Source organism: Misgurnus anguillicaudatus, chromosome 1, assembly GCF_027580225.2.
Source record: "Misgurnus anguillicaudatus chromosome 1, ASM2758022v2, whole genome shotgun sequence".
Classification (NCBI taxonomy): Eukaryota; Metazoa; Chordata; class Actinopteri; order Cypriniformes; family Cobitidae; genus Misgurnus; species Misgurnus anguillicaudatus.
Window position 1 is genome coordinate 7,906,897 of NC_073337.2, and position 19,242 is coordinate 7,926,138.

Below are 19,242 nucleotides of genomic sequence, written 5' to 3' on the forward strand. Positions count from 1 at the left end.
TAAACAAAAAGACAAAAAAAGATGTGCCTTTTAAGTGAATGGGAAGGACTGGCGTATCATATGCACGCCAAAGTGTAATTTGACGTATGTATTGCACGATTTTTACACTTTGTGCTATTTATACGTGTCAGGATCCCGAATGTTATTAAGTGTATTTTGTCTTGTTTCTTGTGCCGGGATCCTGACACCCCCGTATACGTGTTCTGTGTCTGTGTGGAGAGTTATGTGGTCTGTGTTTATGTTTTGTGTACCGCATGCTCTCCTGTCTTAAGTCTTGACCCTGCCCCCTCGTTTCCTTGTTAATTATTCATGATTGGTTTATTCCCTTCACCTGTTTGTCATTGTTCCCTAGGTTAGTTTTCCCTATTTAAAGCCATTGTGTCTTATGTCTTGTGCCGGTTCATTGTGTACCCAATGATACCCTGTTGTGTGTGATTTGTCTTGTTATGGTTATTTTTCCAGTCATTGTTTGCCCCCTCGAGGGTATTTATGTTTATTAAACGTCTTTAAGTTACGAGCTGTCTGCGTTTGGGTTCTATCCAGCACCACACCCTGACAATACGCATCTACATGAGACTGGGTATATATGTATAGATCTAAATATCATAGATGTGCCAATAAATAACTACGTAGAACCATACAGTAAATTTTACAAACCCTTAAAGGGGACATATCATGAAAATTTGACTTTTTTATGTTTAAAGGAACATTTCACCCGTAGAAACATTAATCTCTATTGAAAGTGCGTCATATTTGTAGTCGAAATGTAACATACATTTCGAATTTGGTGCCTATTTGACAGAGAAAAGGGGTGTTTGTAGTCTCACCCCCTCAACAAAGATATTGGACTTCCTGGTTTCAACGATGCAAAATGATGATTTTTACATCATTGAAAGAAGGAAGTGCAGCACTGAAATCTGTTTTCTCCTGTCTCAGTGGCAACTGAGGAAATGATGCACCACCATTTAAAAACATGACTGGGGTATACAAAGCTTAATGCAAATGGGTGAAGTGTCCCTTTAAGTGCTATAATAGGGTCCCTGGTGCTTCTATCAACCTAGAAAATATGAAAAAAAGCAACCCAGTAACTTAGTTTTGTTAAACCATTCTCTGCAAGCATGTTAAAAAATAGATAATTGAAATTTGGCTCCCCTTTTGATGTCAGAAGGGGATAATACCGCCACTTAATCTGCACTATCCAACCATGGCACAGCCAATCAGTGCAGATATCAGCTCATTTGCATTTTAAAGAACACACAAAAACGGCAAATTTTTGCTCACACCTACAAAGTGGCAATTTTAACATGTTATAATTAATTATCTATATGATATTATGAGCTAGAACTTCACATATGTACTCTGGGGACACCAAAAATGTATTTAAAATCTTAAAAAAGTCTTGTGAAATGCCCCCTTTAATCTTTGCATTTGAAAGAAGGGAAGCTCTTTTCTTTGGCTGTTCTTTAGTAGTTTCAGTGAATTATAACCGTAGGCATTTACATACAACACTTTATGTCCTTAAATCAGACACATAGCAAACACTAAAAACAGTTACTTGCAGTGAATATGCATGTGTTGTCTTTGTTAAATAGATTTTCCGTGATTTAAAATAATCCGTGATAATCTTTCCTGGCTAATGTGGTCTTTAAAAAACCAGTCTCTCTTATATGAGTTTCATATATAAATACTTTACTCATCTCCTCCAATGTAATGCCTGGAGTGTTTATCCATTTAAGAGCCTATGGGAGGGTCTGATACCTGATTAAAGAAGCCTGATTCACAGCTCCTCCCGTTTCTAAAACACAGAGGAGTCGTGATGTTTCATGGCGCATCAGAGACAAGATCGCACTACAGCGTCTGTCTCCCCACCGCTGTGAGAGCTCCTGGCCATGAAAATCCTGCTCATTTCTGGCTCTAATAATTTTGTTTTGCAGCCAGGCATGAAACATTACAAGCGTGTCTCCCATCACACTGACTAATGAAGGCCTTTGTGTATTCATGTCATGTGCATTATCAAACTTAACATTTGCCTGAATTCCAAAGAGTTGTGCTTATGCTTGAAAGTAACATAAAAACTAAAATGAACTTTTTAACTTTCATACACTTGTTTGTCAAAAAGGGACAAACACAGCTATTAAGTTAAATTTACCCAGGCCTAACAATGTGTTACAACATCCGAGCATGGCAAATAACCAAGCATGGATTAATTTGTAACCCAATGGATTGGGTTTGTCCCTGCATTATTTATCCATTATTTTCACAAACTAGAATCCAGATATACCTCCATCCATGTTTTGGTTTTCCTTAACTGGCACTATCCCTTGAACGGGACACCTGACTTTACTTCAATATTTTGCATGTAAATTTTTCTCTATCACGACAAACTGTATCATTGGAAAGGTCCAAGCCTCTAGAATACATATTCTTGGTGTTTTATAAAATAAATTATGTAGGGAGAGTAATTGATTCATTTATGAGAAGAGTGCCTCAAAACATTTATATCTTGCGAAGTGTCACTGTCCCGCCAGCGGGACGCCTACGTTTGCTTCAGTGTTTTGTATGTGAATTCTTTTCCAATCATGACAAACTATATATCGTTTGAAAGCTCTAATAGTGTAGTTTTCATTTATCATCACCATTTTTGTAAAGGAATGATATTGTGAGAGCCATTTTTTTAAATGCCACAGGTCCACAGATGGGCCCACTTTGTTATTATATATTTGTAACACTAATACCCTATCCTAAACCTAAACAATCTTGACAAACTATATCTCATTGGAAAGCTCTAAGGGTGTAGTTTTCATATTTCATCACCATTTGGGTAAAATTATGACGTAGTGGGAGTCACTTTCTAAAATGTCACACCGCCACAGGTGGACCCAATTTGTTTTTACATATTCATAGCATTAATACCCTGTCCTAAACAATCTTGACAAATGATATATTGTTGGAAAGGTCAAAGAGTGTAGCTTTCATTTTTCTTCACCATTTCGGGAAAATTATGATGTAGTGAGAGTTAGTTTCTAAAAGGTCACGGGCCGACAGGTAGGCCAAATTAGTTTTTACATATTTATAACACTAAACCCCTACTTTAAACCTAAAAAACCATGACAAACTATATATCACTGGAAAGCTCTCAGAAGGTAGTTTTCATATTTCAAGGTCATCTGATGATAAAAATTATGTAGTGACAGTTTTTGTTACATGGCCTTCCCCCCATAGGAATGCATATTAATTATTATTTATTTATAACACTACCTATTATAAATCTTCAAAAATGTTAACAAATTATGTATCATTGGAAAGCTCTTAGAATGTATTTTTCATATTATAAAACCTTTTTGCATCAATAATAATAATGCAGTGACAGTAATTTATTAATTTGTGACAAGAGTATGCAGCAAACCATTGACACCTAGTGGCCATCGTTGGTAAAACCACTAAAAGTGTGACACAAACCACATTTTTTGTGATTTTAACTTGAAATTAACTAAAAAAACTACTTGAGACTTCATGTTTACATGATAACTTTTGTGTAACATTTACATTTTTATAATTTCATTTATCAAATGTATATGTTACGGCATTGTTTTTATTTATTCAAATAAATGTAAACTGCTATAACATTTTTTTTAATTCAATATTTTCACCTCCAGACACTTCGGTAAAAAACCTTAAATTGTTTTCTTTAAAACAAGACCAAGATTAGGTTTCTAGACCAAATGCCAGAGTTATATTAATTTTAAAGTGTACGTCACAGTTTCATCCCCATTCAAAGGGGATTTGTGCCAGTTAAAGGGTTAATTAAATTTCATCTTTTTCAATTCAGTAATAAAGGGGGTGGCTACATTGTTTGATGTAAAACCATCTTTAATCATGATTCCATGTGAAAATATAAAGAAAAATATAATATATGCATGTTCAGAGAGTTATTCTCCTCACTCACATTGAGATGAAGTTTGTTGGTCCATTGGCCGATCACTTTATACTCAGGCGTTGATTTGTTGGTTATCTGATACTGGAAGATGTCGTATCGCCCGGGTGCATCCCCGTTCTGATTGAAGATCACAGGAGTCCCAGCACTTCCTGTGAAATGGGATATGATGAAACTTTAATCGGACACAATAAGCCATATTATGTATTTTGCCTTTAAGAAATACATTCAGGTAAATTTATAGTGACTACAGTGAATAAAAGTCAAAAAGTTGACTGTCTGCAGGCAAACACAAAAGATCAGGTTCGGTTCTAGCTGGTGCTGAGCCCACCCAAAAGTCCTGGGTGGGACTGTTGTATATATTATATATTGCCCACCCAGGATATCTGCCAGCCCACCCTTCTATACTGTAGCTGGCAGAAGATCCGATCTCCTATCTTCACACACCCTGAAGAGTATATTCAGGTGTCACAGATATAAATAATACATGTAGCATCCTGCTGTATTCACACAGGGTTCACTATAACCTCATGAGGTGATGAGAGGGAGGAAAGGTAATGCGGTCAGGTTTCCCTGAGATGAGCATCTTATTACAGCAACACAAACCTGATTAACCTCAACCTCTCATTATATTATACAGAACTGAGCACACATGAACTTTATCTTGATTTATCTTGAGCATTACAAACATTTGTTTCAAGCCCAACGGGTGAAAAGTTGTTGTGTTCTGACCTTTTATGCATTATTAAGATGCTCAATATCACAGGTTTGCTTAAAATAGTATAAAAGTCTTGCTTTGCTTTAATTTTTTCGAATTACATAGTCTTCGTTTTTTAAATGCCATATCTGTGATGTGGTCTCAGGGTTTTCGGCACACTGTAAATGTTAAAGGTCCTCATTATTATCCTGAGGTATTGTGCGTCAGAGTTTCTGTATAATCATGTAAGGCAGGGGTCGGCAAGTAACTTTGGCCGCGGGCCAATATTTTTTTTAGCCAGTAGATGGCGGGCCAACTGTTGTTGGCACACTTACGTCTTATTTTGAATTAGCCTAGTATAGGCTATCTGATCTTTTGTCAAGAAACATTGTCTTTATTTCCTATTTAAAAGACGAAAGACGGCATTAAAAATTGCTAAAAACATGGTAATGGGTCTGTGTATCATTCGTTCAATCGTTTTTTTTTTCAAATTAAAAACAAAAATGAAAAAATTAACCACCATGGGTTTTCTGATTGTGTGCTCAGATAAAAAAAATAATTACTGGATTAGACATTTTTTTATTTAACTCCTTTATAGGCATAATATATCAATGAAATCATTTTAAACAGATCAAGTACTATAGTGGTAATATTACAGGCATTTATACTCTCATGAAATACTCTTACAGTCCGACTTTTGAACTATTCCTTTTTTTATTAATATTTAACCGGGACACACACATACACACCTAAGGTTTAAGGAGGTCTCCGCTGGACTGTTTTTTGTCCAGCTCCGACAAGGTTCTATTCATAGATTCATTTGTGTTCACCCGCTTTATTTCCCGACCTGACGGGTCCGCAAAACTTAACGTCACGTTTCGTTTCCAGACTCTCACATTCAAATGTCTCTAACGAAAAGAGACAGATAATTTTAAATGTTATACAAAAATTGTGTTCGTGCCAATAAATATATTATTTTAACATTGTATTCATTGTATTTATAATGAAATATAAATAATAAATTAAATAGGACAAAGCCTCTCACTCAAATTTCTCACCATCATAAACCGAGTTGGTTGCGGAGTTGCTGTTCAAATTGCTGAACATCCTCCTTTGCCAAATTTATAACGTTTTAAACGGAGGTAAAGATCAAAGAACTATGCGTTAGGAAAATTAATAATGGCTTTATTTGAATAGACATGTAAAACCATATTTTGGCGGATTACTTTCATTTTTTTAACGAATTTACCTGCCCATTTAGTCTTAATAATTAACGGTAAACGAACTTGACTTGCTGTTTTCGAAGGCAGGTCGAACCTTAGGTCGGGCTCGAGCCCCAAGTTCAAGTAGCAGAAAACAACAGTATTCCTTTCAAATCTACTTTAAAAGTGTATTAGTTAAAATATTATTGCAGTAAAAGAGTTTATTTTTATCATATTTTGTAGTGGTTTCTAAAAGCCAGCAATTACTTTTCAGTAATTTGCAATGTCACGGAGTTTAACGTCTTCACGCGTGATGAATTGACATGATTTACGAGGTAAATTTGCAAATGATTCATGAAGTCATACCTCTGCAATTATTTGATCGATTGTGTTTTAGAAGTATGCTCAAACTCTAATGACAGTTATGATCACGGATGCGCTGGTAGAGAAAGAGAACGAGAAAAAGCGGCCCGTTAAGATAGCTATTATACATATTTTTTTCAGGACATTCTTGCTATTTGTCAGTGTAGCAATAAATAATAATAATAATAATATACGCGAATAAATAATAATGAAAAAAGTTCAAAAGTCGGACTGTAAGCGAATGAGACTTACAGGAAAGTATGGTTGCTATTCAAGCCCTTATTAAAACCCTTATTAAAATGTAATCTGTTAGTACCTGATCTGTTTAAATTTATTTCATTGGTATATGTCTGCTAAGGTGTTCAATTAAAATTTGTCCGAACCCGTTTTCATTCATTTTTTTATTTTTGATCTGAGCGCACATTCAGAAAACGAGTCGTTTGATTTTAGTTCAGGAAATAAATAATAGAAAAACAAGTCGTTTTTCTTTATTTTCTTTTTGGTTTTGATTTGAAAAAACGAATGAAGGAATGATACACGGGGACATTTTTGTAAACTGTTATTGTAAAATAAAAAAGTCTGATTAAAAAAAAAATAAAAAACGGACTTCAAATTAATCCGGCGGGCCAGAAAATATTGCTGGCGGGCCACTTTTGGCCCGCGGGCCGCCAGTTGCCGACCCCTGATGTAAGGGCTAAAGAAGGACCAGAGGGAGACACATACACCCACAGGATCCTGCTGACAGTGCGTCAGAAAATCTACAAATCAAGATTTATAAAGACAATTTTGATCTATTAAAACTGTAGCTACTACACACAACATACAAAAATCCCCACATATGCTCTCATAATGCTGTACAATTTCATTCATCATCATCATAGAAGAAATATGTTTTCATAAAGAGTTTTTTTTTAAATCCAGTTTTAAATATTCCTAACTTTATAATTGATAAAGTTTTATATAAAGACCAAATAATACATCAGCTGAAATACAGGAAACTCCAGAGTCCCTAAGGTGACATTGGGGGAAAAAAATCTAAAGTTTATTTTCATGTGCTCACGCGAAACCATCATGTGCAATTTTTTTTAAGCAACACCAAAGAGTTTTTTTACCCTAAAATAACATTTCCAAAAAAGTTTCAGTCGTTCATCCACTCGAAACAGGGTGAACAGCACTTTCACTACAAAAACTTGCTTTACGGCAGACCTACAATCCAATCAGAGCCAGCTATGCTGTAGTATTTACGAAAGTGGTAATGGACAATTACGCTTCTAACCTGTAGGGGGAGCAAAGAGCAAAAACTCTTTAGTGGTAATTTCGTGTGCTCTCGTGAAACTTTCGCGCGCCCATGTGACACTTTCGCGCGCACGTGAAACTATTACGTGCATGTGAAAGCGAAAGTTTCACGTGCGCACGCGATAGTTTCACGTAAGTGCACGAAACTAAACGCTGTAGTTTCATGTGCGCACGAGAAAGTTTCACATGAGCACGCGATAGTTTTACGTGCGCATGCAAAAGTTTAACGTGAGCACGCGAACGGTTCACGTGAGCACGCGAACGGTTCACGTGAGCACGCGAACGGTTCACGTGAGCACGCGAAAGTGTGCGCACAGGAAACTAAACTTTATTTAATTTTTGCTCCATGTCCCCTTAGGGGCTCCGTAGGACACAACCTTTTAACTATATAAATACCTTCAGCAACACTTAAGAATAACACTTTTAATTTAGGCATCTAAAGTAATGCCCGCCTTAGCAAACACTGCTAAGATGAAAGCTGTTTTTCAGTAAGACAAAGGCCCTTGTCTTAGCCAAAACGTCTGCATCTCTCAGTCTGAAAACCCAGACTTTCTCTTTATCATCAATGCCTACTTAAGATATTGAGTAGCGTACACTCGATGGCCTACAGTCGCCCATCCCTGTTTGTTCCCACGCACCAATACTTGAGATCATTAGAGAGCACTGAATCATCAAGCATACTGATGAAGATTTAACAGCGACGGGCATTCAGACAGCTCCGTTCTTTTATTTAAAAAGACATCAGGCAAAGAAAAACGCTTCTCTTTACAAACCCGAAATGTTTTTGTATTCGCTGTGCATTTGAGATCAGCCTGTGAGGCGTGATGCTCATTGAAATGCTAAACCTCTGCTCTCAAGTGCAAATATCATTTCCCGAACGACACGACAGATTCCGTCTCTCTCGGGATCCTGGCGAGCTGCAAATCAACGTGCCGTAATGCAAGTAAATAACCCAATCAACAATAGATTATTCTGTTATTAATCTACCCACAGCTAAGCAATGGCTGGATGCGTGAGAAAACACTTTGTGATCGGCAGCGATGGTGACACGGATTTCAGGCTTACTGAATTTATCCCTAGATATTGATCAAAGCTTTGCTTACCAGGTGAACCGGGGCAGCAGGAAATAGAGGATTACAGGAGACCGGACACATTTGTAACAATAGGACACTCGGTGGGATTAACCTTTCGGTTGACCCCTGTCGTCTGATTCCTAAAGCAATCGAGCTTTTATAGCTGAGAGCATTCGTGCACTCGTGTCGAGTTTCTTTCTGTTGCACGTACTCCACAACCCCTCTTTAATTTATGACCTGCAATCGAGCTTATTAAAGTGGTGAAATTCACCATGTTTTTGGATTACTTGAGTCAAAATGCACACTGCTAGCGGGCTCTGATATTCATTACAAATTTGGCACCACAGAGCTTGAAATAAAGCAGGCAGCAGGTGACTCGCGCAGACAAACATACAAGACCTGCATGCAGCAATTTAATGAAACTTTCATTTAAAAAAAGATTCAATGAAGAAATAAAAATAACACCTTACAAATAAACAAACTCGGGTCGCTGAAAGCACTATGTGACGAAGCACCACCCACTCCACCAGCGCCTCCGACACAACTGTGTTATTCTTAAAGTCTGTGCAAAGTCATTCCGAGAAATGTTTCTATACACATTATAAATGTTAGAAATATATTGCTAAAACACATTTACAAAGACTGTGAACTGTGTAGTACTGAATTGTAGAGTCAGACTTTAAGGCAAAAGGTCACTGTTTTAATATTATAAATTGTGGCTATGTCTCAATCGCTCCCGAGGTCTTGAATCAGTGTATCGTGTATGCAGGTTCGGCCACTGGCAAAACTAAGATCTCTGACTTCATTTTTAAACACGTGGTAAAGTATATAAAAAACCCTTTCATTATTTTCTTACATATCTTTGCATAAATTTGGAGGAATATTCATTTTAAATATTAAAGGATTAGTCCATTTTCTTAAAAAAATCCAGATAATTTACTCACCACCATGTCATCCAAAATGTTGATGTCTTTCTTTGTTCAGTCGAGAAAATGTTTTTTGAGGAAAACATTGCAGGATTTTTCTAATTTTAATGGACTTTAATGGACACCAACAAGTAACAGTTTTAATGCAGTTTAAAAGTTTCAAGAGTTTAAGAGTTTCAAAGGACTTTAAATGATCCCAAACAAGGCATAAGGTCTTATCTAGTGAAACAATTGTCATTTTTGACAAGACAAATAAAAAATATGCACTTTTAAACCACAACTTCTTGTCTATCTCCGGTCCTGTGACACGCCAGCGCGACCTCACGTAATACGTCACAGATGACGTATGCGAAACTCCGCCCCAGTGTTTACAAGTGTGGAGAAAGAGGACCGTTCTGATGTTGTTGTATGTCAAATGATACTAATTAACGTCTTTGTGTCAGTTTATTGTTTAAAATGGTCTGCAAATGTGGATTTCATTCATATATGTAACTCGTGACCTTTCCACGGCATTACGCAATTACGTGAGGTCGTGCTGGCGCGAAGTTGTGGTTTAAAAGTAAATTTTTTTTATTTTTCTTGTCAAAAATGACAATCGTTTCGCTAGATAAGACCCTTATGCCTCGTTTGGGATCGTTTAGAGTCCTTTGAAACTCCTTTAAAACGGCAATTTTAAACTGCATTATGTGTTGGTGTCCATTAAAGTCCATTAAAATGAGAAAAATCCTGGAATGTTTTCCTCAAAAAACATAATTTCTTCCTTTAAGTAGATTGTGGTCCCTTCCTGTCTAGCAATGTGCGTTTATATTAAAACTTAAACAAACGTTAGTCTTTATAAAAGTTCTGTCTGGTCTAGCATACGGATCCTCCATATGCTAGACCATCTCGTTTCCATTCGCTCCGTGGACTTAGGAGATTGCATCCTAAAAGACAGAGTCCTCGACGTGGAAGTCCATATACTTCAAAGAATTCAGCCTTAGACTTGGGATGCAGCTAAGAAAAAACAGCAATCTTCAGAAAATTAAGCAATCTAGGTTATTTTGCAAGTCTGTCATCACCCAAGAACAACACAGCTGCTACACTCTTAAAAATAAAGGTCTTTACCTCTCCAAGAGTCTCTCTCTCTCTGTGATGTAAGATACTTTATTATTTCACCACCGATTCATTCGAGCAGAAATTGTGGAGCTTTGAAAAGCTGTGGCTGTGTTTTAGAGTTAAGCACTAGCCCTGTTCCTTTGGTTCGTTTTAAAATTCACCGTCATACCTCCTCGTTTAAGAGGGGATTTGTTTTACACAACACAATCATTGTCATTCATTTCCAGCTCATTTCAATGCAACCCACCGCTATCTCCCTCCGCTAATCTAAAAATGAACAAATGCAGGAGTCGCTGAAGCGTACCCCTGGCAGAGGACAGCGTGATGCTCGGGGCTGGACCAATGCCTTCATATCAACTTATATTTGCTGCTTCATGGCCTCTTTTCTCTGGGAAGGCATCTCGGTGCACACACATATAAACATACATTACTGTACATCATAAGTGTTTGCTATAGCATCCTACTATACAGTAATCCTGCTGGGAATGATCTGTGTGCTTTGAATACTGAATCAGTCCCACATGAACAGCTGCACGACTCTTCCCATATACTAGAAGACTTCTGAAGAAACCAGAACGTCTGTCTCCTTTTGTCTATTTATATTTGTGCATGTGATAGATGCATAAGTGCATTCAAGCTATGAATGAAATATGGCATTTGGTCTCTCTCTCTCTCTCTGACACACACATACGCACGCACACAGTTGCAGCTTCTCTATCTCTTCACACTTTTAAAAGGTTTTCCACACCTTCTCACACTCTCCTTCATTCCATCCCATAATCACCCAGCACAGTTCATTATCACAGAGTGTCTGCTGTTTGAAGTGCAGGACTGAGGAAGTTCAGTAATGATCTGAACTCATCAACCTGCGCTCACATGTAACTCTTCTCCAGAATCACTGAGCTCAGAGGATTTAATGAGGAACCTTTAACTTTTCTGTGATATCGGCCGTGGCCAAACTCCAGGAAATCGAGCATCTGTCATCTATTACCGCTCAACAGCATGAGTGTGCGTGCGAGTGCTTTGGTCATCACCAGGCATCCAGCCATACGATCACATAAACCAGGTGCGAAAAGGTTACAGTACTGGAATTCAGACTTGATAAAAGTTTAATATGGCTGTAGAATTGAAAAATCACAAATTAGATCTCATTAACACTTCAATTGTTTTTGAGTCATCAAATACTGACTTTGCGTAATGTGCTTAGAAACCAAAGTCTGCAATATGAAATCAAAATAAGAGACACATGCATTTATTTTTTACCGAGTCATGGGATGAATCACCATTAAAGGTCCCATATTGTCAAATCTAAAATTGTATGGCCTAGGGGTCTAGGTTTAGGGTTATGTACCATATAAGTTTCAAAAAATCATTTCACAGTCCAATACTTGAAGTAGCTGTGACTTCCACAAATAGGTGACGTCAGGAATACTTAAAGGAATAGTCTACTCATTTTCAATATTAAAATATGTTATTACCTTAACTAAGAATTGTTGATACATCCCTCTATCATCTGTGTGCGTGCACGTAAGCGCTGGAGCGCGCTGCGACACTTCAATAGCATTTAGCTTAGCCCTTTTCTAAGCGGATTTAAAAGAGGAACTATATTGTATGGCGTAATAGCAATTTTGGTAGTACTTCGACTCGGCGCTGTAACACCCTCCCTCTCCAATTATGAGAGTGAGATGGGGAGCGGACTTTTCAGGCGAGTCGAAGTACTCCCAAAAGTGCCACCACGCCATAAAATATAGTTCCTCTTTTAAATCCCCCGAGCACCGAGCACTCTCCCCCGTTTTGCCAAACAAACCCGCAAGAAATATTGCACTGAGTCAAAAAAATACTGTTCGATCGATGGATGTCAGGAAACTAAATCCTTGCACAGGCTTCTGAAAAACATGAATATACGAGGCCAATGGTTCATGTTCATTGATTTGGAAATTCCACAACAATTAGTTTGACCTTAGCCGTCTGTACTAAACATTTCACTGCCTTCATTAATGTGGCACAGGTCAATGCTGGTTTCTGCAAGAATCTCCTCATCAAAGATGGTGCAGTCCCTACGTTGGGTCCGACCTCAAATCCACAACCCGTAAGTAAACGTTTCGCACATTTTAAGTAGGGCTGCACAATAAATCGCAAGTGACTGTCACGCGCATCTCGTCAGTAAAGCAGGATGCTTGATTAGTAGTAAATCGCCAGCACCATTTTTTTAGAAAGTAAAAAAATGTGTGTTTTTGGGCACAACTTGCAATAAACCAACGAGAGTTTCATCCTCCATCTCCTTTAAAAGCCAGTTGCACTGGCACCAGCGGATTTCCTATTTTCATGACGGAGTTTGTAAGTGGGGTGAAAAGACCATCAGTTTAACACAGCCTGATCTCACGAATTTCCGTGGGATAGTCATGGAATTTTTTGCTCATTTTTCCATGGCATTCTCACGGATTGGTTACTCAACTGTTTTGTCCTATTTTCTTACCATTTTCGCTTCGGTTTAGGGTTAGATTTACATGAACTGACATCCCTACCCAAACCCAACTCTAACCCCAACGCCAGGCGACAATTGATTAAAGTTAAGAAAATATAAAATAATACATCAGAAAAAATAGTATAAACCAATAGTTAAAGTGACATACTAACACAAACACCAAATCTAACCCTAAACCGAAGTAAAAATGGTTTGAAAATAGGAAAAAGCAGTTGAGTAACCAATCCGTGAGAATGCCACGAAAAAGACAGTCCGTAGCAGGGCCACAGAAAAATGCGGAGATCCGTGAGAATGCCACTGAAAATGAGCAAAAAATTCCGTGTCTATCCCATGGAACTTTGTGAGATCAGGCTGCAGCAACACTGATGATAAAAAATTTGCGTTCTGTTGAATTTATTAAAATTGTTATTTTTTTAATTAAAGCTTTGATTCTCTTTAAAAGTCGTTATTTCAGTCATAAAGTAATAAGCAGTGGCGGCTCGTGACTGCTCATCTGAGGGGCACAAGTTCAAAATATGTGTTCGGAGTGTCATGTGTGTAGCTCGTGTTTTCAAAATATGTGTTTGTTGCGTCATGTGAACCATGTGCATCACCTGTTTTGTCAAAATAAGTGCCAGCTGCACACGCGTCAAAACCGCTTATGATCAAAGAGACGCTCACGTTCACAAAATACACACAAGACACTCTTTTAACAGTAAACTCTGATAACGCATGAGATTATGCGAATATTAACACAAGCATTTATTTTATCATAAACCCTTTAGATGTGTCTGCAGCAGGCACTTATTTTGACAAGACACGTGATGCAATCGATGCGCAGAACACATATTTTGAAATTATGAACCACACACATGGCAGGCTACATACATGACGAACTTCACATCAAGCACCCTCAAAAAAAAAGAAGTATGATGCATAATCACTGTAATCTCAAAAAGTTTTATAAGAAAATATTACAAATGATAATTTCAAAAAAAAGTTTGCATTAGTAAAAATACTTTATTTGTAACAATCAGGAGATAAATAATTTACAAACGTGTGGAGAGCCATTTCAGCACTGGGACAGCGTTGTGAGTGTTTAAAAAAATATTACTTAAAAATGGTTCTCATCTCACCATATCCATATGTACAAAGTAATATACAATAAATCCATGGGGAAGCATTTTAAAAGAAAAGTTTCAAAATCAATGCAATATTTGCACTTTTAAAAGCAAAAAAATGCTTATTCGGCAACAGGTAAAGCAGCTTGGTCTTATAATTTGGCCTCGTGTCCAAGAGACTTACATTTTAATCCTTTAATTTTTTACATTTTAAAATGTTTGTGTGCTGCTGCACGTCCCTGTGTGTAAAAAGTGTACACGTGTTGTCGTCCCGTTTATAGGTGCACTCTTTAAATAACAAAAACAATATTGCGGCATTGACTTTAGACCAGGTTTTAGTCAGTCAATGGTGTAGCCTATTTCAAAGTTGCAACACGCCAAAAATGCTCACACTTCGTATTCAGACCAGCACGCCCATGGGTGCACAAATGGGCTCAAATGCATTTTGCTACTTAAAGGTGCAGTGTGTAAATTGTAGCGACATCTAGTGGTGAGGTTGCGAATTGCAACCAACGGCTCAGTCCACTGCTCACCCCTCGCTTTTGAAACACACAGAGAAGCTACGGTAGCCGCCACCGGACAAACATGTCATCGTCGGAGACAACTTAGTCCGTTAAGGGCTTCTGTAGAAAAATGGCGGCACAAAATGGTGACTTCCATGTAAGGGGACCCTCTGTGTATGTAGATAAAAAGTTATTGTTCTAAGGTAATAAACACATAATGGTTCATTATGAAAGGTCTTTATACACCCCTGATAATATAGTTTTGTAAATTATTTTGCATTTCCGTCAAGAGATCCTTCTAAAAATTACACACTGCACCTTTAAACAACGCAGTGCTGGACGTAAAAATTAAAACTGCATCAGTCTAAAATTTGCAAAAACACTTGTGTCCCGCATTGCGGCGTGTGTATGATAGAGCCCAGAGTCTGAGTTTTGGTCAACTCTCCAAATATAAAACTTCAGTGTGTAACATCCATTTCTGCTATAGATTTGACAAATGCCTCAAATATTGTGGCCAATTGAGTAGAGATTTGCTGTTACGGTACACAATCTATTAAATCATAGGAGAGAAATCATATCATCTTTCACTGTAGGAGAGAGCCTGAATTATATCCAGAGAAAATCACAAACTGGAAAGATAATTTTGTTTGGACTAGAAACAAGCAGAGTCCTGAGAGTAATGACACTGAGTCATTGCACTTCTTTTCAAGTGAAAATGTAAAAAATGTGTGTTTTTCATTAAGATTGTGAACAGCTGTGGCATACTGTATGCCCAGAAGCCTCTCAACAGGGTTTATGTACACTGCTGTCTTTCAATGTAAAGAACGCTTTGCCAACATCCAGCAAACACAAAGCAATCATCATGTGTAATACGCCAACCAATGTACCGCGCCATCAGAAAGGAGATGTGACATTAACCACAGAAAATGTAATTTATTGTAATGCATCCGTTACCGCAAACATTTCAGCAACCTATGTTCAACATAACTTCTCAATCAATGTCACAAGAAGATGTTAATACTTTTCCAAAACTAAGCTTTTTCAACTACAAGTATATTCACACATTTCTCACGCCAGTCCATCATCTTCATTTAAAAATAAAGCATGAGCTTGTACCAATGCATTGTTTTCGGCTGGATCTGTGTCACTACACCAGCATCGGTCATGAGGTTATTTTGAGGTTCTTGTGTCAGGAACATTGAGGAACTCTGATCAGCGGGAGTTTGTGATGGACTCCATGAGGATGTCAATAAAAGTCAAGCATCTGTGACGGAGGGCTGAGAAAGGTCGCACCAGCACTAACAAGAGACACGAGATCATTAAACAGCGCAGTCTGGCAGCTCGCCTCTATCCCAGAATGATTCAAACCAATAAAGAGTTTATATTTCCTAGAAGAGCTTAAAGGTTGCTCATTCATGACTTCATAATAAGAGTTCTTGTTTAGTTTGAATACTAAATTTGTCTGGGATGTTTTTCCAACAGTTTCTTGGGAAAACAGATTCAAAAGAGAGGATTAATATGGAAGGTATTTTTGGTCTTTTTTAAATTAATTAATTAAATGATAAAATAAAAAAATTAAATCGCAAAATATGTCCCAAATTTGAAAATTAAATGCTAAAATAAAAATTAAAACATTAAATGTAATTATTTCATTTTCAACGGGATGAAGCATCCTTCTGGCCAAATTGAAAAATAAAATTAAATTGATGATTTGACATTTCATTTTCCATATAATCTTGAGGCAAGACAGACAATATTAAAATAAAAAGGCAAACTTGAAAAGGAATCTGTAAAAACATTTTAAAAGGCTTTTTATTCATGCCCAAGCAATTAAAGTGACAAAATTAAAATGTAAAGTTTAGTTTTAATTTATGTTCTCTTTTTTTGGTTTTCTTTTTTATTTTCGTGTTTATTTTCATTTTTATTTTCAACTTGTATGCAAATTAAATGTTTATCAGTGGGTGGGGTTTACTTGCTCAAAAAAAGGGGATTGGCTGAAGCAGTGTTGCCACCTTATTCTTAGCGACCTTATTGCTACATAAAACATACAATTAATTTAAAACTAAACTTTACATTTTAATTTTGTCCCTATTATTGATTGGGCATGAATAAAAAGCCTTTTAAAAATGTTTTTACAGATTCCTTTTCAAGTTTGCCTTTTTATTTTAATATAGGCTGTCTTGCCTCAAGATTATATGGAAAATGAAATGTTAAATCAATTTAATTTTATTTTTCAATTTGGCCAAAATGATGCTTTATCACATTGAAAATGAAAATGAAATAACTTAATTTAATGTTTAAATTTTTATTTTAGCATTTAATTTTCAAATTTGGGACATATTTTGTGATTAAATTTTTTATTTTAGCATTTAATTATTTAATTTAAATACCAAAAATACCTTCCATACATTAACACAGCAAAAAGAAAGCATGGAAAAATAATATATTTAATATGGAAAGTGTAATGCATGAAAGAGGATGAGCAATTTTCTGACTCCTGTATCTTGTCCCAATCCGAGCAAGGTCTGAACTAGCTTCCGGTAACGCCGCAAAGATATTATAGTTTTAAAATTTTTAAGGTGATGAAAATCTGACTTTTTTCATGTTTAAGTGCTATAATTGGGTCCCCGTTGCTTCTATCAACCTAGAAAATGTAAAAAAGATCAACCCATTAACTTAGTTTTGCTAAACCATTCTCTGCAAGCATGTGGAAAAATAGCTAATTGAAATTTGTCTCCCCTTGTGATGTCGGAAGAGGATAATACCGCCCCTTAATCTGCACTATCCAACCACGACACTGCCATAGTGCAGAGATCAACTCATTTGCATTTAAAAGGACACACCCAAAAAATGGCACATTTTTGCTCACACCTACAAAGTGGCAATTTTGTTATAATAAATTATCTATATGATATTTTAAACTAGAACTTCACATACATAACTCCAAATGTGTTCGTCTGAAAGATGATTGCTTGAGGGTAAGTAAATCCTAAGGTCATCTTTAGTCCATACACTCTTAATAATAAAGGTGCTTCACGATGAAAAACCATTCGAGAACCAATTCTGGATGAATAGTTTCATAATTAACCTTTCACGAAATCCCTCCTCTGCTGTATAATGCATTCATGTGAAGATCCGTACCTTGCTCTCACAAAATATCCAACAGTATCAAAGCCAAAAGCAACTCCTGCAGTACATATGAAAGGCGATAGGATATAATGCCACCAGGCTTCTCTTATGAACACTACAAAGTGCACGAGTTGTAATGACCCTGCTCACGTTTCAAAAAGCACAGTTGCTGAATTTTCCCTATATGCCTGTCACTTCAAACAAACGCAGATGAAAAACGCAAGGTGCTGCAACAAACAACCCGAGTGCTATTGCCCGCCAGAAAGTCAATTAATGAGGTTTTAATGGGCTCGCGTCGCCGTGTCCCCAATGCTCCGCTCCTGTTATGCTAATGACAAAACTTGAAGGCAAACAGAAGCAGATGATAACAACATGACAACGTAGAGAGGGTAAATAAAAGACAAGCAAATATGATAATGAATCGGACGACAAGAGTTTTATCTTGTTTCGAAGCTATAGTAATAGCGTGACAAAAACAGTCAATCAATATGTGTCGCGTAAGTTATAATGCACTCTTAATAAGATCCACGGGGTACGTTGCACTGTGCCGTCTCATTATAAAGAAATATGAGCACTCCTGTATCCATTTAACTCAGATTCACCCTCCGGTCTGACTGCATGTGCTAAAAGGTAAGAAGTCACCAGGCGGTGTTATAAAGTTGGCAGAAATATGACAAACACGACATGAGAGGCTACGCGTTAACAAAACAATGTTTTTGTAAGAATTAACAAAACTTTGAAGTATAGCTTATAGAAAAAAAGCTATTATGTTAAAAGGACATATAATAAAAATGTGACTTTTTCCATGTTTAAGTGCTATAATTGGGTCCCCAGTGCTTCTATAAACCTAGAAAATGTGAAAAAGATCAACAAAGTAACTTAGTTTTGGTAAACGATTCTTTGCAAGCATGTGAAAAATAGGCCGTTCAAATTTGGCTCCCCTTGTGATGTCAGAAGGGCCCCTTAATCTGCATTATCCAACCATGGCACTGCCATTTAGCGCAGAGATCAACTCATTTGCATTTAAAAGGACACACACATTTTAGCTCACACCTACAAAGTGGCAATTTTAACATGCTATATTAAATTATCTATATGGTATTTTGAGCTAAAACTTCACATATGTACTCATATGTAGTCTTGTGAAATGTCCCCTTTAAAATACTATATGTACATGGAAAAAGGTTGGATACTCGGGTAACAGATATAGGCTACACATGAAATTGCAGAGCATAACACTTTATAATAACTGTCATTAAAACATTACATTTACATTTATGCATTTGCAAAAGGCTTTTATGCAAAGCGACTTACATTGCATTCCATCCATCCATTCATTTATTTATCAGTATGTGTGTTCTCTGAGATCAAACCAATTACCTTTGTGCTAAATTATATAATTACTGTTATAATTACATGTTATTACAAGACAAGATAAT

The 19,242-nt window shown here is 36.9% G+C and overlaps 1 protein-coding gene across 1 annotated transcript in view; it reads right to left on the reverse strand.

Annotated features, from left to right (window-relative positions):
• The window catches only part of grm8a (glutamate receptor, metabotropic 8a), a 210,703-nt gene that overhangs the window by 24,527 nt on the left and 166,934 nt on the right, over nucleotides 1–19,242 (reverse strand). Inside the window, exon 8 of the mRNA XM_055191313.2 lies at nucleotides 3,947–4,086. Within this exon, the coding sequence (XP_055047288.1) occupies nucleotides 3,947–4,086 (140 nt within the window). The remainder of the gene's footprint in view (nucleotides 1–3,946; nucleotides 4,087–19,242) is intronic.